The sequence below is a fragment of the Hirsutella rhossiliensis genome (genome assembly GCF_020360975.1).
Source record: "Hirsutella rhossiliensis strain HR02 chromosome Unknown scaffold00004, whole genome shotgun sequence".
NCBI lineage: Eukaryota > Fungi > Ascomycota > Sordariomycetes > Hypocreales > Ophiocordycipitaceae > Hirsutella > Hirsutella rhossiliensis.
The window spans coordinates 5,486,754-5,509,539 of NW_025408670.1; the positions used below are offsets into that span (position 1 = coordinate 5,486,754).

At 56.9% G+C, this 22,786-nt stretch overlaps 5 protein-coding genes across 5 annotated transcripts; 3 read left to right on the top strand and 2 right to left on the bottom strand.

Annotated features, from left to right (window-relative positions):
• Positions 1 to 1,825: 1,825 nt before the first annotated feature.
• Positions 1,826 to 5,721, top strand: HRG_04905 (MIF4G domain-containing protein; the record flags this gene model as incomplete). The annotated part of the gene is made up of 11 exons (XM_044863376.1): positions 1,826 to 1,844; positions 1,897 to 1,941; positions 2,045 to 2,541; positions 2,593 to 2,683; positions 2,765 to 4,086; positions 4,149 to 4,440; positions 4,502 to 4,656; positions 4,714 to 5,004; positions 5,059 to 5,361; positions 5,419 to 5,557; positions 5,618 to 5,721. 11 exons carry the CDS (start codon positions 1,826 to 1,828, stop codon positions 5,719 to 5,721), a joined length of 3,258 nt encoding a protein of 1,085 aa, XP_044721990.1.
• Positions 5,722 to 6,954: 1,233 nt separating this feature from the next.
• HRG_04906 (chitin synthase domain-containing protein) lies at positions 6,955 to 9,144 on the top strand (the record flags this gene model as incomplete). The annotated part of the gene is made up of 3 exons (XM_044863377.1): positions 6,955 to 6,987; positions 7,041 to 7,207; positions 7,266 to 9,144. 3 exons carry the CDS (start codon positions 6,955 to 6,957, stop codon positions 9,142 to 9,144), a joined length of 2,079 nt encoding a protein of 692 aa, XP_044721991.1.
• A 1,077-nt stretch (positions 9,145 to 10,221) lies between these two features.
• HRG_04907 (hsp70 protein) lies at positions 10,222 to 12,818 on the top strand (the record flags this gene model as incomplete). The annotated part of the gene is made up of 6 exons (XM_044863378.1): positions 10,222 to 10,234; positions 10,302 to 10,363; positions 10,435 to 10,466; positions 10,545 to 12,006; positions 12,149 to 12,454; positions 12,522 to 12,818. 6 exons carry the CDS (start codon positions 10,222 to 10,224, stop codon positions 12,816 to 12,818), a joined length of 2,172 nt encoding a protein of 723 aa, XP_044721992.1.
• Positions 12,819 to 13,562: 744 nt separating this feature from the next.
• Positions 13,563 to 16,995, bottom strand: HRG_04908 (elongation factor tu GTP binding domain-containing protein; the record flags this gene model as incomplete). Its single annotated transcript, XM_044863379.1, has 6 exons — positions 13,563 to 13,809; positions 13,899 to 15,693; positions 15,772 to 15,862; positions 15,930 to 16,003; positions 16,100 to 16,439; positions 16,546 to 16,995. The coding sequence occupies 6 exons, from the start codon at positions 16,993 to 16,995 to the stop codon at positions 13,563 to 13,565; spliced, it is 2,997 nt and encodes a 998-aa protein (XP_044721993.1).
• Positions 16,996 to 17,776: 781 nt separating this feature from the next.
• Positions 17,777 to 22,255, bottom strand: HRG_04909 (mono-functional DNA-alkylating methyl methanesulfonate n-term domain-containing protein; the record flags this gene model as incomplete). The annotated part of the gene is made up of 5 exons (XM_044863380.1): positions 17,777 to 19,605; positions 19,882 to 19,976; positions 20,035 to 20,552; positions 20,609 to 21,742; positions 22,019 to 22,255. 5 exons carry the CDS (start codon positions 22,253 to 22,255, stop codon positions 17,777 to 17,779), a joined length of 3,813 nt encoding a protein of 1,270 aa, XP_044721994.1.
• Between the last annotated feature and the right edge of the window lie 531 nt (positions 22,256 to 22,786).

A 22,786-nucleotide genomic window follows, 5' to 3' on the forward strand; every position in this document is an offset into this window, starting at 1 on the left:
TCTTCGAGACAAAGGGGCGATTGTACTGGCAAGGGCCGGGACGTCGTCGAGAGTCGGTCCATGGCGAGAGACAAGACATCTGCCAACGACGGGGGCAAGGCTAAATGAATCTTTATATCCTGACAAAGAGGGGCTGTGGACGACACCGATGGCTCCGGCGCCGGCGGGCCCTCTGAAGCCGCCTAGAAAATTCCCGCATGGTCACGTAAAGAGTCGAGACGGACAAGTTCCAACGAGGTTTGCGAAGGAGCGAAGACTCATTAGTGTGGCGGGTTAGGCGAGCCGATAAAGACTGCCCGTATCAGGTATCAGCGGAGATGCGCCGCACGTCGACGTCGACGCTGACGCCGCCATAGCCACCACCTCTTGACCAGCCGGCTCAATCGGGAGCTTGCAAGCGTCCGCTCGGGTGCGCGGGCGCGCGCTCGAGCGACATGCCTTTTGCAAGTCGCGGTCGCTCGAGAAGACAAAGGCTCTGGAGAAAGTGGCGGCAGGGGACTGGTCTGCCGGTAACCGACTCCGTACAGGAAGCTTGGCTGTCTCGCCTGCCCGGAGTCGCTGTGGCTTCCCCGGACGGGACGACGAGACACACATGTCGTCGACGGAGCGTCGCAAAGAAAACATGGCCTGATGGTAGGTCGCACTGCCGGGCGTCAGTTATCCGAGCCTCATTGGCCTACAATCTTTGACCAGTAGAGTCGATCACATGGAGGGGGCGCAAGGCGTCGAGTCCGATTGGGGGGTCCGAGAGTCGTGGGAGAGAGGGAGATAAGCCGTGGGAGAAAAGGAGATAAGTCGTGGGAGGAAAGGATAATAAGAGGACGAGGGGAGGTTTGGAAATATCCTTGGACAAAGCACGTGCTGGTCCCGCGGGGCCAGTTAGTAACCGCAAGGGAGCTCGCGCCTACGTCATTAGAGAATGGCTCGGGTTTTCGGCAGTTCGGCACCGAGTTGTACATGCTTTGTCTTACTTCCATGGTACCTCAGGTACGTACCTACTGCACAGTACGTAGGTACCTTAGTAATCACAGTCGGGATTCGTGGGCCTGTACCGGCCGACCGGATCCACAGCCAAGAATGGCAGAGTTGAAACCAAGGAATGAAAGGAGGCCTGGGGGTTTTTTTTATTTTTTATTCTTCGCAAATGCCAACTGCATCTGGCGCACGAATGCTCCGTAGTAGGATGTACGTACCTTGCTACCAATAACCAACTTATAATTGGAAGATATAAAACGTATAATAGATGCTAGGTTCCCTCTTAGAATAATGACTACCTACCTACCTAGGTGTTCCGCTACACTTGTATAGGAGGATAGTACCAAGGTATCGTAGAGAGAATTGAATTGACTCCTCTTCGTTTGCCCCCCGGCCCTCCCATCTTTTGCCGCTACCTACCTTACCCACCTTACCTACCTAATTACCTACCTTACCTTTTTAACATGTACCTAGTACCTTGGTCACGCATCTTTTCGCTGTCAAAGAAGCGCCTGATTAATCATTACTGCCCTGGTATCTAGGTACCTACCGTGCTGAATCTGAGGACCTGTACAGAGAGGTACCTTAGGCGGTGGGGGCGGCCAATCCATCCTCGCAGAGCGACGACTCCCCAAGCTGCACCACCTCTTGGCAGCCCTTACGGTTCAAGCACTCAACACCTGTGGCCTCTCGCTACCCCAGCAAGCAACTTACCACCTAACTTATCTTATGCTCACTCGCATCGCGTTGCCAAAGGATCGCTCGTCAGGGCGATACACGACGTTTCGTGGCCGCGTCCGTGTGTGTCTCCCATCTTTGCCCATCGCGAACCCGTCCCCATTGCGCTGCCATGGACCGCGCCAGAAAACGTAAGCTGTGCACCTCCGTCTCTGCTCTTTTCTCTCGCTGACTGCTCTGCAGAAGAGCTGCGCTCACTCAACGAGAGGGCTTGGTCCGGCGACAACGGTTGGCACCCCCTTTCTCTTCCCAGCGAGAAAGCACGCGCATATACAAGCATGAGGACAAGGGAAATGAAGCGCACTCGGGATGCTAAAATTTTGACGTCTAGGTCTATCTCCCGTCGGCGGCGCACTCGACTCGTCCCTCAAGAAGAACACGGCTTTCATCAAACGACTGCGAACGGCAGTCACCTCCGCAACCCTCGGTACCTTTCTGCAAGACATCCGCACCTTGAGCTTGCATAAATACCTCTCAGAAATTGTCTCCGCCTGCTACGAGGGTCTCTGCAAACTCAAGTCGCCAGGGGAGATTGAGGCTGGCGTCGAGATCGTAAGCGCCCTCCACCAACGCTTCGGTCCGGCTGAGTTCACCGAATATCTCGCCTGGCTACTCGGCAAGGGAATGGCCACGCCCGACAAAAGCTTTCTCAAGACTCTGGCCCCAGAAGCCCGCGAAAAGGAAGAAAAGGAGCGAATCACCCGTCAGAGATCTCTTTTGCGCGTCATTACCGAACTCTGGCTGGTTGGCGTCCTCCGAACTCTGGATGACGCGACCAAGCCCGACGATGCGACAAAGGGCGCTACCAGCAAGACCGCCGAACTCAAAGCACGCGGAAGTTCCAACAAGGGTAGCAACACCGAACCGTTCCCTCTCGAGGTTCTCAAGGATCTGCTGGGGCATGACCGGGAGCATGCCAATCTGCCCTTGCTAGTCGTGTTCGTCAAAGCTTTCAGCTGGGATATTCTTGGTGTCAAAACGGCAGGGTCCGAGGGGCGAAAGACGATTGAAGAGGATGGCGTCGCCAATGCAACGACTGGAGTACCTCCAGAAGCCGAGGATGCCCTCGAGTCATCTATATCAGAACACCCCTTCACGCCACAAGATGTAGCCGAGCGCTTCCGAAGCGTGCTGCAACGATACTTTGATGACGTGACGGCACATTTGATCCGAGACCAAAAGTCTATTCAGTCCCAGGCTCGCAGGAACGCCGAAGCCTACGTCAAATCTGGCGAGGTTTTTGAGGACCGCCAAGCAAACTACGAGAGACTGGTCAAGGCCCAGGATAGGATGGTCTCCAACGCTCAAGTCATTGCCGATGTCATCGGTGCCGACATGCCAGAATTGAAGGATTCCGATGACCCGCTGGCGACATCGAGCGGTTCGATTGGTCTTGTAAAGACGAGCGACTACTTGCGATCGATGGGCGAAGGCCCAGGAATCTGGGCAGACGAGGACGAGCGACGTTTCTACGAGAACCTGGTGGACCTGAAAGGCAAGGTCCCCCCGATTCTCCTCGAAGATGGGCGGAAGAAGAAGACGGATGCGGATGAGCAGGTCGGGAAAAGGGTCGAAGCCCCTGAGACCGCAGAAAACAACAAGGCAACTGAAGCCGCAGATGAACAGTCCATGGCTATTGCAAATAAGACAATCGGGGCTCAGGTTGATGCATTGCTGGCGCGTCTACCCGAGCTCTCCAACAAAGAAGTCATTGACCAAACCGCCGTCGACTTTTGCTTTCTCAACTCCAAAGCTTCCCGCAATCGCCTGGTCAAGGCCTTGACCGAGGTCCCCAAGGGCCGAAGCGACTTGCTCCCTTCATGGTCACGACTCGTTGCCACACTTGGTCGATACATGCCCGACGTCCCCAAGGGGCTCGTGGACTATCTCGATGCCGAATTCCGTAGCTTGCAGCGGCGCAAGGAAAAGGACTTCCTTGGCCAAGTACGGCTCAGCAACATTCGATATCTTGCAGAGCTGACCAAGTTTGGCGTTGTCCCGGAGCACGTCGTGTTCCACTGCCTCAAAGTCAGTCTCGACGAATTTTCCCGGATGAACATTGAGATCCTCTGCAACTTGATCGAGAACTGCGGTCGATACTTGCTCAAGAACCCAGACACCGCTCCGCGCATGGCCAGCTTCTTGGAGACTCTTCAGCGGAAAAAATCGGTGCAGCACATCGGCCAGCCCGAAAGGATGCTCATCGACAACGCTGTCTACTACGTGGACCCGCCCGAGAGACCCGCAATCGAGCAAAAGGAGCGCACGCCAATGGAACTCTTTATTCGAAAACTGGTCTACGGTGACCTGACCAAAAGGAACTACAGCAAGATTTTGAAGCAGATTCGAAGGTTTCATTGGGAGGAAACAGACGTGAGAATCTTGGCCCCTGATCCGCACTGGATGTTGAACTCGTCACTGACGCCGGCTTCCAGGTCGTTGCTATCTTGGAAAAAGTCTTTTCCAAGCCAGGGAAAGTCAAGTACGGAAACATTCATCTTCTGGGGATTCTTTTGAGCGCCCTGCACCGCCATCACCCGGACTTTGTCGTCAAGGTCATCGACAGCGTCATCGAGTCTGTGAGCTTTGGCCTGGAGCAGAATGATTTCCGCTTCTTCCAACGTCGCATCGCAGAAGTGAAATACCTGGGAGAGCTTTACAATTACCGGATGCTAGAGCATCCCGTGATATTCGACACAATGTACAAGATTATGACATTTGGATACGGTGAGTCGGCAGAGCGTAGCAAGCGTAGGTGCCCCCAGTTGACCCAGTTGACACCTTACAGGTGGTCCGCCTGTCCCTGGGCGGTTAAACCCTTTCGACCCGCCGGACGACTTCTTCCGAATTCGTCTCATCGCCACGATCCTGGAGACGTGTGGGATGTTCTTCAACCGAGGAGCTGCAGGAAAGAAGCTGGACTCTTTTCTGTCATTTTTTCAGGTGCGTCTAACCTTGAGCGCCTTGCACGAACTTCAAATCTAACTGCGGTGTTCTCAGTACTATGTCCATACCAAGGCGTCTCTTCCAATGGAAATGGAATTCGTCGTGCAAGACATCCTCGCGGTTACTCGACCGCAGTGGAAGCTCGCTGCCAGCTTAGAGGAGGCGACGAAAGCTTTCCAGCTCGCTATTGCCCAGGACCAAAAAACAGCCGGGGCCGACAAAGCCATTGAGCCAGACGAGGCGACGAGCGGTATGTCATCCGACGACGAAAATGGAGACGTGGACGACGTCGAACCGTACGGTGATGGCGAAGACGAAAGCGTCTCGGACGAAGACGAAGTCGAGGTGGGCAACTTGTGCTTCATATCCCAGCACATCAGCCGGCTGACCCCTGGACAGCAAGAAGATGAAGACGATTCTGCGCACGAGAGTGATTTCAACGAAGAAGCAATCATCGTCACTCGACAAGAGGAGGCGATTGATCCTCAGGACGAGGCGGAGTTTGAGCGGGAGTACGCCAGGATGATGGCCGAGAGCCTCGAGTCCCGCAAGTTCGAACGCAAGCAGCTATTTGACGTGCCACTACCCGTGCGGCCCAAGAATCGCGATCTAGCCACGTCGACGTCGCAGGGCGAGGAGGGTGCTCCCCCGGGCAACACCATGGCCTTTTCGCTTTTGACAAAGAGGGGCAATCGTCAGCAGGTTAGGCAGCTGCACACCGGTAGCAAAAGGGAAACTCATGTGCTGACACGGAAGCAGACACGAACGGTGGAGCTGCCGTCAGACTCAACATTTGCGATTGCCATGAAATCCCAACAACAGGCAGAGAAGGAAGAACAGCAGCGCATCAAGAATCTTGTCCTTAACTATGATCTGCAACAAAGCGAAGACCAAGAAGGCAAGCCCAAAGCCACCGTCGCCGGCGGCGGAAAGTTGAACTAACGTGGTCCTCATCCAGGCAATGATCGACTGCCGACGTTCCATCAGAACCGGACCGAGAAACCGAGTAAGGATCGGGGACAAAGAGTCCGGAAGCTGCAGCTAAGCGACGTCGATTGGTGAGGAGTGTGTCCGGATCAAGCACAAGAGCAAAGCCGAGCCGCCGCCATGCAGGGGACGAGCAAAGCCGACGAATTCGGTCCAAGGCCGCCTCAAGGACCGATATGCGAACCGCGCAGGCGTAACTTCTGTCGCCTGTGCGTTCCACGACGCCTTCCTGCTTCAGTCAGGTTTGCTTGTGACTGGTCGTCTGCGATAGATGATGCGGCGAGCGAAGACGAAAAAAGCCAGACGATCCAAGGGCCTGCAGGCACCTAGCTATGGCATCTTCTGCGCCTGACGGGATCTACTTCCTGGTCTCTGGGGTCGGCAGTGCACCGCAATCACGAGCGGTGGATTCATTGCCAGTGAGGGGGAGACCGAGTCTGGATTCTTGTGGACATGCTTGCCGATTGGGTAGGGATGCATCTTACCGAGGCCGTGGAGGCAGCTTGGATCTGTGCGATGGATGACCTGGCATGAACAAGGAAGCGGGGATAAAGGATTGGTGGCTGGCTGTAGGTATGGTACGGTAGTCGGCTGCCAACGTCGCAGAGGTTACTTACTGGTCGGGACGAGGCGACGCCCAATTGGCTTCGTGTGCGTGGCAACCAACAGGTGTGCAAACGGTTATCGGGCCTTGCGACTGGGAGGCAGAGGCGGAGGCAGAGGCAGAGGCGGAGGCAGAGGCAGAGGCGGAGGCGGACACGGTGAGCTCCCTGTGTCCTGCAGCCGGTGGATTGCTGCCTTGTGCCAGGTCTGTCTTCTATTCTTATCACCCAGGCGGATGGCTGGAGGCAGGCAGGTGTGCAAGGTACAGTACGGAGTGGTAGGTGGCGAGGGGTCGGGTACCTGCTGCCGGCTGGTGCACGTGGTGACTCTGGATATGCGAGGGTGAGACAAAGAAGGCCTGAAGTCGATGAAATTTCAACACCGACCTCGATTCCTTCGCTCTCCCGCCTCGCCTTTCTCCCCCTCCTCCGCCTCGGCTTCGCTGTCAAGCTGCCTTGGGCATTCGTATTTCTCGCGCGACCTTACCATCGTCTAGAGAGCGCCGCAGGTCTCGGATAACGTACATCTAGAGCTAGGACCAAGCTTGGACCTCGATTTGGCCCATGGCAGGCGACAGCAGATTGAAACGCCATCTCACCAAATAGGCCGGCCGGAGTGCCTCGGCACAGCGAATCCAAGAGCGGGCTTCTGGAATTGTCGATACACCGCTCCAGTCCCTGTTCGTGAGCGAACCCTTGGCGCACCATGGCCATCACCAATGAGTGGCCGGTCAGAGACGTATGTGACAGCCCGAAGCTTCCTTTCTTACTGTTTAACTGATCGTGCCATAGATTGTCTACTCCTCCATCGTCGGGGTGGTCATGTTGATGGCCTGTCTCGAGTGGTTTCTCTGGGTCGCGGCCTTCATGTACTGCTTGTTCAAGGTTTTTCGCAAAGCTGAGCACTGGTCCATTCGCATCCTCTGCATCCTGGTCGGTATTGCCTTTGCTTTGCTTCGGTATGCCCCTCCCCTCTGGCCAAGGCGGCAGTTTCGAGGCTGACGGAGAGCCCCTCAGCTTCATATTCTTACCCATCATGGTGGTGACACTGCCTCTTCCGAGTCAAATCTCCAGGTATTGGCCCAAGGCCGTCGTGTCTTTCCTGCAATGGTTTGCTTTCTGGAGCTTTGCCATTCTGCTCACGGTTCCCTGGCTGTTCTGCGTCTATCAGCTTGTCACCAACCAACTCGGCCGTACTACGCGAATCAAGCGGGTCCTCGACGACGTGACGGCTCCCAAGGTGGTCATCGTCATGCCCTGCTACCGAGAAGAGCTCGACGTGCTCATCAAAGCCGTCAACTCGGTCGTTGACTGCGACTATCCGCCGGCCTGCATCCATGTCTTCCTCTCCTTTGACGGCGAGCAAGTGGATGAGCTGTATCTCAACACCATCCAAAAGCTCGGCGTGCCCCTGATCACGGGCACGTATCCCCGGAGCATCGACGTAACCTACAAGGCAGCCCGCATCACGATATCGCGTTTTCCACACGGCGGCAAACGACACTGCCAAAAGTCGACTTTCAAGCTCATCGACAGCGTCTATGCCAGGTATCTCAAGAGGAACGACAATCTCTTTATTCTCTTCATCGACTCGGACTGCATCCTGGACAAGGTCTGCTTGCAGAACTTTGTTTACGACATGGAGCTTAGCCCAGGAAACTCGAGAGACATGCTGGCCATGACTGGCGTCATTACGTCGACAACCCGCAAGCACAGCATCATCACCCTGCTCCAGGACATGGAATATATCCACGGCCAGCTGTTCGAGCGCACGGTCGAGTCGGGCTGCGGCTCGGTGACATGTCTGCCGGGGGCGCTCACCATGCTCCGCTTCTCAGCCTTTAGGAGAATGGCCAAGTATTACTTTGCGGACAAGGCGGAGCAGTGCGACGACCTCTTTGACTTTGCCAAATGCCACCTGGGGGAGGATCGATGGCTCACGCACCTCTTCATGATTGGCGCCAAGAAGCGTCATCAGATCCAGATGTGCACGTCGGCCTTTTGCAAGACTGAGGCCGTGCAGACCTATCGGTCCCTGGTTAAGCAGCGGCGTCGATGGTTCCTGGGCTTCATCACCAACGAGGTGTGCATGCTGACAGACTGGCGGCTGTGGAAACGGTACCCGACGTTGATTGTGGTGCGCTTCATGCAGAACACGATACGCACCACGGCCTTGCTATTCTTCGTCATGGTCCTGGCGCTTCTGACAACAGTGGTTAAGGTGGACAACCTGCCCGTCGGGTTCATCGCCGTCTCCTTGGGTCTCAACTGGCTCCTGATGCTCTACTTTGGCGCCAAGCTGCGGCGGTTCAAGATTTGGCTGTACCCACTTATGTTCGTCTTGAACCCATTCTTCAATTGGTACTACATGGTATACGGAATCTTCACTGCAGGGCAAAGGACGTGGGGCGGGCCTCGGGCCGACGCGGCGGCGGCGGACAGCAACACAACGGCGCGAGAGGCAGCGGAGCAGGCCGAAATGCAGGGCGACGAGCTCAACGTGGTGCCAGAGTCATTCAAGCCAGCTCAAGAGGCGCGAAGAGCCGCCAGCAAATCGCAGTCGCAGGCGGCCATGCTTGGCCGCACTAGGAGCGTGGTGAGGCCCCCGGACAAGATTGACGGCAAATTCTCAGCTCGGCAGCGGACGGCAACGGGCACCTACGCGCACCCGGACGAGGCTGAGGCCGGCTCTTCGCTCATGGGCAGGGTGGTGCCGTCTCAGCGGCCGTATTACGGGGCCGGCGACTGGCGCGACTCGCTCGACAGCATCGACTCGAGCCGGACAGATGAGAAGGCGCCGTACGCCGGGGTCCAGGTCGACAGATTCATGGGAGAGGAGGACCGTCGCAAGTATCTGATTGCACAGCAAGCCCAGCTACAGCGTCCCCAGAGGTGAGCGAGGTTGGCGCAGGCGCCGACCTGGACTGGGCAGGGTTAGACTGGGTGCAACCGAGGGGGCCGTTGCAAGGGCAGAGGATGTAAGTAAGCACAAAGATGGATGAGAGACGATATGCAATCTGCGCCATTGACTTGGTCAAGGTTGGGAGCCAAGATGGCCGCGGGCGGCGTTTTTGATTGGACCATCTGGCAGGACACACGTGTACAGCCAGCCAACTATGCGTGGAGAATCGGCCATGTGTAAAGTTGTGTATGCGAATGGGAAACGAGACCAAGTCGAGGCTGTCATGAGGGTCGTGGACGGGGCCAGCTGGCGCCGATGCTGTTGTACAGTACAAAGGGTGGTAAAGAAGTCGACTGGCAGCATCTGGAAAATTCTGCGACCTTCTATGCGGAACATGATGAGGGGTGAGGAGTACCTCGACGCCCCATGGCGGGGCACGCTTCAACAAGTACATGTCCACCGGGCGCCGGCGCTATCTATACCGGTTTTTTCCCAGCGCCCCGCGCCACCTGCAGGTACCCCTCACGACGCAGGGGGTACCGGGTATTTGAGCCGGCTCAACCGCGAGCAGCCTTTTTAGTACTGTATACATATTTCCTCGTGGGTATTGAGCGTGAGGTGCGAGTACCAGAAACCTTTGCCAGAAGCCATGTGCACAACAAGCACACCGCCCACGCACGGCAACAGAAAAAAAGCAGGTTCCATCTTTTTTAGCTCATTAGCCCAACCTGATATTGCCCGTTGATTCCACCGCATCGCTCCCCTTCCGAGCCAGCTTCCGCAACCTCGTCCTCTTTGCCGTCTCGTCCGGAAAAAACCTGGCTTTCAACCGCTTTCGAGCTTTCATCCACCGCGGCTTGGGTCTGTCGATTCCTGCGCTTGCCTCTTCGCCGCTCTTTCTCAACTGGGTTGTTGCCGCGGACAAGCAAGTCGAAAGAACAAATCAGAAAGACAAAAATTGAGACAAGAGAGAGAAAGAGCGCGTGTGTTGTGAGAAAGAAGCGTGAAAGAGCGTGAGAGTGAGGCAGAAGCTACACACATACAGAGGGGACTTTTGCAAAATCAGGAACAATGAGCGTCGTCGGTAAGTCGTTGCCTCCTCTCCAAGCAGATATGCTGGTGCTGACAACTTCCCTTCCCCGGCATCGCAGGTGTCGATTTCGGAACCCTCAAGACAGTGGTCGCTGTCGCGAGAAATCGTGGCGTCGACGTGGTGAGTAGTCGCTATACCAAGCCAACTTGACCCATGTCCGCCCGTGGCTAACGATGATGATGCCGCAACAGATCACCAACGAGGTCTCCAACAGAGCTACCCCGTATGTGGCCTTACCCCCCCTCCCCAGTTTCTATCGGGCCAACGGAACTCGACTAACACGGCATGCTTGCCACAACAGGTCCCTGGTAGGCTTCGGGCCCAAATCGCGTTACCTCGGCGAGGCCGCCAAGACACAGGAGATTTCCAACCTCAAGAACACTGTCGGCTGCCTCAAGCGCCTCGCCGGCCGCTCCTTCAACGATCCCGATGTCCAGGTTGAGCAGCAGTACATGACGGCGCCGCTCGTCGACATCAATGGCCAGGTCGGCGCCGAGGTCTCCTACCTCGGCAACAAGGAAAGGTTCACGGCGACCCAGCTTGTGGCCATGTATTTGAGCAAGATCAAGCAGACCGCTGCCAACGAGCTAAAGCTACCCGTGTCTGACCTCTGCATGAGCGTCCCCGCCTGGTTCACCGATGTCCAGCGTCGAGCCCTTCTCGACGCCGCCGAGATTGCCGGCCTGAAGCTGCTGCGCCTCATGAACGACACCACCGCCGCCGCCCTCGGCTGGGGCATCACCAAGCTCGATCTTCCCGGTCCCGAGGAGCGCCCCCGCCGCGTTTGCTTCGTTGACGTTGGCCACAGCAACTACACGTGCTCTGTCGTTGAATTCAAAAAGGGCGAGCTTGCCGTCAAGGCAACCGCCTGGGACCGCCACTTTGGCGGCCGAGACTTCGACAAGGCCCTTGTCGACCACTTGGCTAAGGAGTTCAAGGGCAAGTACCAGGTGGATATTTACACCCACGGGCGTGCCATGGCTCGCACCATCGCCGCCGCCGAGAGGACCAAAAAGATCCTTTCAGCCAACCAACAGGCGCCCGTCAACATCGAGTCCCTCATGAACGACGTCGACGCCTCCGCCATGGTCACCAGGCAAGAGTTTGAGGCCATGATTGAGCCCCTGCTGAAGCGCGTTCACATGCCCCTGGAGCAAGCCCTGGCCCAGGCGGAGCTTTCCAAGGAAGACATCGACGTCGTCGAGATTGTCGGCGCCGGCTCCCGCGTACCCGCGCTCAAGGATCGCATCCAAGCTTTTTTTGAAAAGCCACTTTCCTTCACCATGAACGCAGATGAGGCTATTGCCCGCGGCTGCGCCTTTAGTTGCGCAATCCTCTCTCCCGCCTTCCGAGTTCGCGATTTCTCTGTTCAGGATATCATCAGCTACCCCATCGAATTTGCCTGGGAGAAGGCTCCCGACATCCCAGACGAGGACACCAGCCTGACCGTTTTCAACAAGGGCAACGTGCTGCCCTCGACCAAGATCCTGACCTTCTACCGCAAGCAGCCCTACGACCTCGAGGCACGCTTCGCACACCCCGAAGAGTTGCCAGGGAAAATGAACCCCTGGATCGGACGCTTCTCCGTCAAAGGCGTCAAGGTGGAGGGCGAAGATGACTTCATGATATGCAAGCTCAAGGCCCGCGTCAACATTCATGGCGTCTTGAATGTCGAAAGCGGCTACTACGTCGAAGATCAGGAAGTTGACGAAGAGATTAAAGATGAAGAGCCAAAGGGGGATGGCGAGAAGAAAGACGTCGATGTGAGTTTTGTCCTATTCAAGCCTATGCTTGGGACCCCAGACAACAAAGCTCGTACCTCTCCCCCATTTGCGAGCAGCGTTGGCCGCCCCATCTCACTGCGTCGTCTTCGTGCCCGCATGCGCTAACCTCACTTTTCTTTAGGCAATGGAATCCGATAGCAAGGAGGCGCCTGCCAAGAAGACTCGTAGAGTAAAGAAGCAGGTCCGCAAGGGCGATCTTCCCATTTCCAGCGGAACGTCCTCGCTGGATGCCACCGCCAAGTCTGCTCTCATGGAGAAGGAATCCGGCATGGTCATGGAGGACAAGCTCGTGGCCGATACCGAGGAGAAGAAGAATGAGCTCGAGACATACATCTACGACCTCCGCGCCAAACTTGACGACCAATACGCCGAGTTTGCCAGCGAGGAGGAGAAGTCGACTATCAAGCAGAAACTGGAAGCCGCCGAGGTAAGTGCCCCGACGAGTATCACCCCTAGCGTCTATGCACCGTGCTTACGCCTATGTTCTTTCCTAGGACTGGCTATATGACGAGGGCGATGATGCGTCCAAGGGCGTCTATGTTGCCAAGCTAGAGGAACTTCGCGGCATGGCTGGACCCATTGTGCAGCGTCATTTTGAGAAAGTCGAGGCAGAGCGACGTGCTGTGCAGGAGCGTGTCGATGCCGAGCAGGCCGCCAAAAGAGCCGCTGAGGAAGAGGCTCGCAAGGCTGCTGAGGCCGAGAAGGCGGCCCAGCAGGGAGGAAGCGACCAAGAAATGAAGGATGCCGATGCGCCGCAAGCGGACTCGGAGGAAGCCAACGACCCCAAATAGAATGAGCAAGCTGATTTTTTCTTTATCTCCGTTTACAGACTGGTGGAGGAGGGATGGAGAGGCAGACGAAAATGCGGGAGCCGCATAGAACGGGGCCGGCCATCGGGGGACCGCTGACACTCGGCCAACCCCCCGTTGCGGCCATGGCCTCGGAAAGGAACTTGAGGGACTAAGTTATGATGGGAACGCGTCCATGTTTAGACAAAACCTAAATACATGACTACCTTGGTCACTCGCTCCGTCGGCCTGTGGACCTTCGGACCCTCTGTGTACCATATGCGCATCCCCGCATGGCCCTGGTACCTGTGCAAGCGACTGCAGACTCGGGGAGTGTTCAAGGCTTCAGTGCCCCGCCAGGCCAGATCTGCATGGCCCCATCCAGCAAGCAACGCGCGATAGATAGGCACAAGCCCCTCCAAGCAGCTCCCTGGGCGTTGCAAATCCGAGTCCTCGACATTTGGACCTCGCCGCGCAATTTTTGGCCCTTGTTCGGTGCATGCTTCATCTTCTTGATGCCTCGTCGTCAAGCACGAAAGGCACATCGCGTGTTTACCAAGTTTCCATCTGTGGCAGCATATAACTTATGACATCATTCCGAGTGGCGTGCGGAAAACAAGAGCCATGGTCCCGTCACTCCCGCCTCATTCACTCCCCTGGCACGACACGCGGTAACTACCAATCGCGTCCCTCTCTGAACTCGTGCCCCTGCATCCCCCCTGGAGCCGACACCCAGGTACCATGCTTCTAGTTGATGTCGAAAAGGGGCTTCAGCTTGATGAGCAGCTGCCACTCATCGTTGGATACTTCTTTGCGGTAAAACTCCTTGAGACAGTCAATGCTTGCCCGGGAAACAAGACTGTAAAGCGAGTCCTCCTCTTCCAGCTGCCGGCCGTACATTGGCTGATGGCCACCCATCTCGATCTTGACAGCGACCGAGGGCTGGCCTTTCTTGCACACTGGAATCTGCTTGTGCTCTCGCTCAATCGACGTCCTGCAGCCACGGCGTTGATTAGCGATGCTACCCGGCGGGGCGCGCTCATGAAAGGGGGAGGGGGTCGCCCAAATTGCCAAGTTACTTACACTCTGCCCAGGCTGATGATCTCCTTTGCATTGGTGATCGGGTTGGACTTGACGGCCGCAATTGGCGTGTTGATCTTCAGCTGTCCCTCCACGACATCCACGCCAACAACAATAGGGCTGGTCTTGTTGAAGACGGCGATGGGCTTCAAAACGCAAGGGAAGACGGCGAGCATCTTGGACTCCTCCTTCTTCTTCTCCAGCATCTCGTCCATGTGCTTGGTGAAGGAATCAAAGAGGTGGTAGATGATGTCGGCGGTGAAGATCTTGATTCCCTGGTCCTCGGCGTATGCATGGGCTTCCTTGTCGACTTTGACATCGAAGCAAAGCATGACAGCATAGTCGGGTGCCTTTTCCAGCATGATGCCGCACTGCATAATGTCCCTCTTGTAGACGGGACCGATGCCGACGTTGGCCACAGGGATCTTGCAGTCCTTCAAGAAGTCTAGTAGGGCCTCGAGGGATCCTAGAGTCGATGCCTGGACGCTGACGCCGCGACCCGACTTCTCCACTCTGCTGAGCAAGTTGGTGAGGTCGGACTCGACTTCGTCCTCAATGTCCTCTTCGTCGTCATCGGGCCCGACAACCATCAGCCTGGAGCCAGCAATAGCACCCTCAAGCCCGGGAGCACTGATCTTGACACCGAGCGCAGCCTTGACCTCCTTATTGTGCACGTAAGCCGACTTGAGACGCAGCTCGCGCAACGGCGCCGGGGTGAGCAAAGCCCTGATGTTGGTCTTGATGGCGCCCTCGGTACCGCACAAGACTATCCTGTCGCCTTCCCTCAACACACCGTTGGATAGAATAACATCAATGGTCATGCCGAAGCCTTCAATGGCCTTGACCTCGAGAACGGTTGCTTGAACCTCTGACAGGTACATCAGAGAGCCCACCATGCGCTCTTGGGTGAGCTGAACAATCAGTTTCAGCATGTCAGGTACACCCTCACCAGTGTGAGCCGACGTGGGTACCAGGGAGACGAATTTGGCCATGGACTTGTTCTCGTAGAAGAGCTCCGAGTTGAAGCCTTGCTCAGCAAACGCAAGCTTCGTGTCATCCAGGCGTTTCTTGAACTCGTTGTGGACCGACTTGTTCTGAAGCGCCAGACTCTCCTGGAAGCCATTGTTCTCCACCTTTTTCCAGCCATAAAGCCTGTCAATCTTGTTCAGCGCGACGATGAATGGCGTCTTTCGATCTCGGAGGAGACGCATGGACTCCAAGGTCTGTTGCTCCAGACCGTGCATGATGTCGACGACTAGAATGGCAATGTTGCAGAGAGATGAGCCTCGAGACCTCAGGTTGGAAAAGGACTCGTGCCCAGGGGTGTCGATGACGAGAAGACCGGGAACTTTGAAGTCGAACTTATTGTCCTTGTTGACGACGGCCGTCTTTTGCCTGATGGCGTCCACCGGGAAGTAGGTGGCGCCTATCTGCTGCGTGATGCCGCCCGCTTCGCCTTCTTGGACGTGTGTCTGGCGGACCTTGTCAAGCAGCTTGGTTTTGCCGGTGTCGACGTGACCCAGAATGCAGCAGATGGGCGAGCGCAGATCGTCTTCGGAGCGGGCGGCCAAGGCGGCTTGGTGTGCCTTTTCTCTCCGCTCCGCGGCTATCTTCTTGCGCTGGGCCTCGGCTTGTCTCGCCGCAGAGATGCGCTCGTCGTCAGAATCCTCATCAGACTCGCTCTCATCTTCCCCGGTTCCATCCTCTCCTCCCTTCTCCGCCGCCTTCTGGTCGGCATCGTCGTCCGAGTCGGCGTCCCAGCTTCCCTTGACGTCCTCGGTCTCAGCCTCGGCAGCAGCTTCCCAGTCATCCTCGACGTCGCTTTCGGCAGCCTTTTTCTCCGCGGCCGCCCTCGCCTCGGCCTCGGCTCTCTCACGCGTCGCCTTTTCTTCAGCCTCCTTCATGGCCTTTTCAGCCTGAACCCGGGCTCGCTCAGCAGCTTCAGCCAAGACGGCGTCCTCGTCGATCTAAGAGCGGCTGGCGTCAATGCTTGTCCAAGTCGACCGTCACAAGGCTGTTGGCGTGAGTCCTTACCTTTTGCTCATTCTTACCCCGCTTCTTCTTGCTGTCGTAGGCCGTCTTCTTTTTGGACTCTGCTTCCACAGATTCTTGGGGGCCGACCTTAATACCAGCCGCCAGCATCTGCTGAAGCTTCCGCTCATTGCGAGCCTTCTCTTCCTTCTGCGCCTTAGTAAGAAACTTACCCTCCTTCTTGAGCTGCTCAATTCGCTCCTTTTCCTTTTGTTTCTTCAAAGCCTTGAGCTCTTCCTTGCGCTTCAACTCTTCGGCGGCTAGACGTTCTTGTTCCAGAAAGCGGGCCTTGGCCTCGCCCTCAAGGCGCTCTTCCTCCTCCCGCCGGCGGCGAAGATCCTCCTGCTGCTTCTGGAGCAAGGCCAGATGAGCCGGGAGCTTCTTCTTCTTGCCTGCTGCGTCGGGTGCAGCAGCAGCAGCAGGCATGGGCTCCGCGGCGGCCTCCTTGACGGCAGCGGCCGGCTTGGGCGGCTCAGGAGCCTTGCCGGGCGCGGTAGTCTTCTTTTTGGCGGCCTACAAGCGCGACGAGAGAAGGCGGTTAGAAGAGCTTTGATTAAAGGTGCTGTGGGGGAAGGGTGACTGAGGGTGAAGGCGGATGGGCGGAAGGGGGGGGCCATACCTGTTCCCTTTTTCGCTGCTTCTCACGCTCTCTTTTCAGCTTCTCCTTCTCGGCTTTTGTGAGAATTTTGCCGCCATCCTCAGCATCGTCGAGCTTGTCTTTTTTGGCGGCCTGCTTGGCTTTGCCGCCATCTTTGCCCTTTTTGTTGGGCAAGGCAAATTCCTGTGTCGCGGCCTCTTCAGGAGCTTTGGTTGCCTCGGCGGGGGCTGGGGCGGAAGTGGGAGGATCCTCGCCCTGGACGAGGTCGTCCTCTTGCAAGCCCTTCTTCTTGCGCTTCTCCTTGTTCTTCCTGAGCATGGCCATCAGGCCGCCTGATCCGCCCGCGTCGTCTTCATTGTCGCCGTCGGCATCGGGCGAGGCGTCGTTGGTGGCAGGAGGGGCAATGGACTCGCCCAGTTCCGCTTCCCAATCATCCTGGGCCGCCTTGTTGCCCTTTTTCTTGGGCGCCATCTTTGGAGTTGAGGGAGGGACGAGGTGGGAAGCTAGTCGTCCGGGTGCGCGGAGGCGGAGACGGGTTTAATAGGTCGACGTCGTGGGTCTGTCGTGGCGGATTCGACAGCAGAGCGACTCTCCCTCCAAACGGATTGAGAGGGAGGGGCAGGAGGTTGGTGGGCGCAAAAGAACTGGCGTCACAGGTGTGCCCACGGCTTTGCTCCAATGGCGAGGACGATCAAAAAGAAAAGGAGGGATCGAGAAAGAAGCGAAGAAGAAGAAGAAAACCACGGCCGGTCGCCCTTGTCTAGGTGTATGGGCGGGTGGTTGTGGGTTGTGGGAGTGGCACGGCTAGTGGGAAAAGAATTCTGGAATCGTGAACAGGTACGGATACCTGCATGGGTACTCCGTAATTACTGGTAGGTAGGTAGGTAACGGAGATACCTCACACGGTACCTTCAGCATTCCCGGAGTAGGTATTGATACCTCTCGGACCCGGGGTGCCTAGCGAGAGGCGGGGCAGCAGCATACGGTAATTATAGTAATTACAGTACAGTCGTCTTTTCAACCTCAACCGTCTCAGTCTGTATTAATGTTGTCACTTCGCTTTTCAACACGCACCGGCAACGCGCACCGGCAACACACACAATGAGCGGTTTAAACCGGCCAAGCGCACACAAGTAAGCGGCTCCGAATTCCCACCACACCAGTCACAGTCACCTTACAAGGTATAAACATATCCATGTGAGTAGTCATGCCCAGACATTCTCCGACGCAATACCTCGCCAAGCCAGACAGCCTACATGACAGGGGCCAAGACGTACTCTAAGATCTCGTACCCAAGCCTCATGTACCCGTCGTCTCTCTCCTGTTGCGGCACAGCTCCGTCTCGGAGCCCACGAGTGTGACGGCCTCCCTCGAGTCGGTCCAGGCACTCGCGGAACAACCCGAGCCCCTTGCCCTTGCCCACCATCTTTTCCAAGCTTCGCCGCCGGAGACATAGCTCGAGCACATCTCCGTCAACGTGCATGCGCTTTGGATGCTGCCTTGGTTCCAATCCCGCATCGGCTGCCTCGACGTCGTCACCGCCGCCAAACAACCCAGACTCGCCCAAGGCTGACACATCCGCACTCCTGCGCGCCATGTTCTGTATCAGGCAGAGCAATCGCCACAAGTCGAGCTCGAGCAGGGTAAAGTGCTGTAGAGAGCCGTCGAGCGAGATGCCCAGGATATCGGCACAGTCGTGCGTGCTCGCCATGGTCCCGTAGCGAGGCCGGCGCCCGTCCGCACACCACAGCGGCCGGCTCCGCGCTCCCACGAATCGTCTCACCGATGTCGGCAGCATCCCCTCAAAGACAACGTCAAACTCCTTGCCACGCTGCCACCATGGAACCCATATCCCTGCAATGCCTCCTGTCTGGTCAGAGAGGAGCGTCACTGGCCAGCCGCCAAGTCCGTCCGTCGCGTCTCCAGCATCAATCATGTGAATCGTCCTCCGCGAAACGCGGTCCGAGTGTACCAGTGCCATGCCTCCGCTCCTCTTGTTCCTGTAGTCAATAACCTCCAACGAGTGCAGTGTTGTCAGAGCTAAGAGATGTCCCCGCTCCACGCGAAGCGACGTCGCCGGCGAGTCCAGTTCGTATTCGTTCATCAACCTCAACTTTTTCTCCGCCAGGTCGAGCACCTCCCAGCGGATGGTCCGGTCGACGCAAAAGATGATGCCTTGGTCGTCCCCAACAACCGAATAAATCGGCTGTCCCAGCGCCTTTTTGTAGCGCGTCCAGTAGAGTAGCCGGCTGGGGCGTTTTTCACCTACCCGAGACTTAGGTTTATTTACCGACACAATGAGAAGTCGTCCGTCTTTTGTCGTCACGAGAATAAACGAAAAGGTTTTGCCATCTTTGACGTATAGCCATTCATGCAGACAATAGATCCTATCGCCTGGATGACCGAGGCCGGCGACGAAGTCCAAAGCTGTCCCGTCCTTGTCCGAAGGCACTGAAATCGTGTCGCCAGATTCAGGGTCGATAAAAGCCAATGTTGGCCTGTCACCTCGGAGCAGTGCTACAACCAGGCAGTTCCATGTCTGCGAGTAAATGATCCTGGTGGGCGTGCCTTCGACCGAGATGCTCCTGGGCACGAGGCCAACATGAGGCCAGATCTCCGCAACAAGCAATCTCGACCCTGCTTGGGCCATCAAAGACATGTGTCCAGGAGAGGCGGATATGTTGTGCCGCAAACTACAGGCTGAGTGCACAGGAGGCGAGGGCATTGACACGTCGTTCGCGTCAGTGAGCCAAACGAAATGCTTCCCATGCAACTTTCCGTCATGCGGGGAGAGGTCCGTCATCATGATCAAGGCATTGTCGCAGCACAAAAGCACTGCCGCAGTTCCGTTGAAGGGTTCTGAGGCCGGAAACACATCAACCGGAGCAAGACCAATCGTCTCGACCGCCCAAGCTATTCGCTCAGCGCCTTGGCCCGTGATCCTGATGTTCAGGAGATGCCCACATCTGGTCCCAGCGACGAAATAGGCTTCACCGGCGGCGTTTCGGTGCACGAGGCAAATACTGGTCAGGGATTCGAGTTGGATGTCGGCATCTGGAGCATCCGTGACGGTTGCAGAGCCTGCCGGGGTCAGCACCAGATCGTCAGAGGTGGCATTTACAGTGGAATACCGACCATGGTGTTTCGTCATCGCCTTTGCCACGATTGTCTCTCCGGTCAGTGAGAACATTGATATACATGGTATACCGTCCAGCACTGAGCCTGCAAGGACGAATTGGCTCCCAGAGCCCACGGACAGCGACACGCATGTTATATCCCCCTGGACCTTCCATGTGCTGACATGGTGAACACCCACCGGTGTTGCCAGCAACGTGTGCAACCGGGAACCTTGCTCACTGTGCGTGGATAGGATGATCGTGTCGTCAGCACAGCAGGCGTTTCCCGCCAAGGCGTTGTCCTGGGAAAGGATCTCCTCAAGAGAGATACGCGAGCTTGCGTTGCTGTCAGCGGATTCGTCATGAGCTCAATCTAGACAAGGGCGTCGCCTACCTTTGAAAGCCCGTAGTCACGGTGACAGCTCTCTCTGTCACCTGCGTCACCATGCCCTGCGGCGAACTGCAGGTATCCAAAGTGCGTGATGTGAGATCAAACGGCGTGTCTTCGGCGGCCAAGGCGTTGACCTGACTAAAGTCTTCCGAGAACTGAAGCACGGCGGATGAGTAGGGGAGGGCCAACAGGGCAGAAAGGCCGCAGCTCCCTCCCGGGTTCGCCAGCGCAAAGGCCCACGAGTGCCTGATGGGTTCGCCGAATTCTATATCTAGGCCTATCCTTCCCTGTATGCCCCATCTCCACTGCGTCACGCTGCCTTTAAAACCGCGGCCAGACGCGGTGAACACCGTGTCTGGTCTCGTCAGAGGTTTTCTTGGTGGCATCCGCGCGACGTTAGCACCCTGGCGCCTGGTAGGCGCGGCACTACCGACAGAGGGCCAACTGGACGTGGCCACGTCCACGACCGGCGACCAGTTGGGAAGGAGGCTCACTTGCTCGAGGTCGGTGCGAGGCGCAAGCTACATCGAATCAGTCAAACGCCGGTCATGGCAGGGATACGATGTGGCCACGTTACCTTCCAGATTCCGCCGGGTCCAGAGTCGCCTCCAATTATCAAGATGTCGGAGAAAATGTCGTACGCAGTGGTAAATGCAGTGTTGATGTTGGTGTCCAAGCACCCGACGTTGGTCACCGAGGGTACCAGATCCATGGCCTCAATCTCGATATGAATGATGGCTCCATCCTCACGAGCAAGATATATAATGTCCGTTTTCTCGAAATACTTTTGGCGTCGAAATGGCCGAGCCCATGCGGTCCAGAGCGGGCTGTGGACTCCATGATGCAGGCGGGTCTGACTCGGCGGATCTGCGCACAACGACTCGAACACAGGAGACCCTGACAGACAGTGCTTCACGATACCGATGAACTCCTCGGAAACAGTGAAGAAAGCGGTGCTGAATCTCAGGGGTATTAAGAGCAGTGGCATTTTGTGCTCCTGGGGAAGTCGATTGCCGGTCTGGTCTCCGGCAAAGACGTCTTTCAGGTTGTCGCCCAGTTCCCACTCATAGATGACCATGCGCGTGACTGGCTCACCAAGGCTTCTCTCCCTTCGAATGACAATCAGAATTAGGATGATGTGGTAGTCGTCTTCTGGGCGCGGTTGGAGGAACTCGAGCTTGTGAATCACCCCCTGGATGAGGCGAAGGCGGGCAGACTTGACGGGGCTAAAGGAGCCTCGGGCCATGTACTGGGCGTTCAGTTTCGTCAATTCCTCGAGCTCGAAGACGACGAGGACGCCTTCTGGAGACGCCGCGGTCATGTAGCGGGACGAGGGGTCGATGGCCAAGTGATAACCGAGATACGGTATTTTTCGTGGGAGGTTGTACGTGTTGAGCACAAACTCGGGCGGCGTATTCTGTTGCTCTCTGAGAAAGAGAAAGACTGCGTCGCCAGAGTCGAGCATGAGCACGAGTAGCTGAGGGGGGAGTGACCGGTTCCCACTGCCGCGGAGCACATCTGATGCGTCAGGCATGGGCAAGTCGTCATCTTCCGACTTGGCAAAGCTGCCAGGGTTTTCGTCGTCAAGACCATGTTCCAAAGCATCGCCAAGCACAACGACGCTGCGGATCCTGGAGCCGAAATCACTCTTCTGTGCAACCTCGTGCACTTGGCCATCTCTCCGCAGCTCACTTATTTGCACAAAGCGTTCCTGGCGAGGAGCATTAGTATTGTCTGTAGCGACGGACGGCATCGAGTTGAGCCTAGGGGCCAAAAGCCCCGTGGTGGTTGCTGATGCACGCCGTGGAGAGCAAGCCGGGGCATCGACGAGGGGCCATCCCGAGCCCGAGCAATCGAGAGAAGCGAGCAGATCACAAGAATGCAGGGGCTATGGTAATGCATGTTGGGCGATGGCCGCCAGGGGGTGGGCACGCAGAGTGCGTGAATGTGGAGCTTGCACACGAGCGTATAGGCGGCGGGAACTCACACCGATAAAGGCAATGTCATTATGTGTCTTGGACCGCAGCCGAACCGGAAGAACGCGATGGACGATGGGACTCTCGATGACCGTCCTCGAGAGAATGCCACAGGATGGAGGATCGGGGTGACGCTCATGAGCAGGCGCCGGCGCAGTAGCAGCCGTGGCCTGGCGTAGGGCGGACTGGAAGTTGACAGTCTCGGTCACCCACTCGCCATCTCTGAGGAAGCTTGTCTGAAAGGCCATGCTGAGTTCTTGAGGCTACAGAACCGCCAACGAGGGTTCTCATGAAGCGATTCAGTTGACGGTCGATACTGGCCGAGAGGTTGGCGTTGGCGAAGACGGACGAAGACAGGATGGGGGCGCGGCTCAGCAGGGCGTCGGGTTGACAGATGTAGGGAGCCAAGACGACATGTTAGGCCTTGTCGCAGAAGGTGTCCGAGGGGCGCCTCAACCCATCCCAGTGAGAGGGTGCTGACGTAGAGGTCGAGGTTTGCTTGTGGGTTGGCGTGGAAAGTAGCGGTGGTGGGGTGGTTGCGGTGGCGGCAGCTAGGTAACTTGTGTTGGCGGCTGGATCGCGCGAGGAAGCAAACGGGTCAGGGGCAAGGCTGGCGGGGGACGCGGGAAAGCAGAGAGGGGGGGAGAAGAAAGTGCGAGAGATGCCCATCAACGACGGCCATCGTGAAGGCCACAAAGTCGAGAAATGGTAGTTGAGCTGTCAAGTGCCTCAAGGGCGCCTTTGCCTCAAGTACCCCCAAGTACCTACCGTTCAAGTTG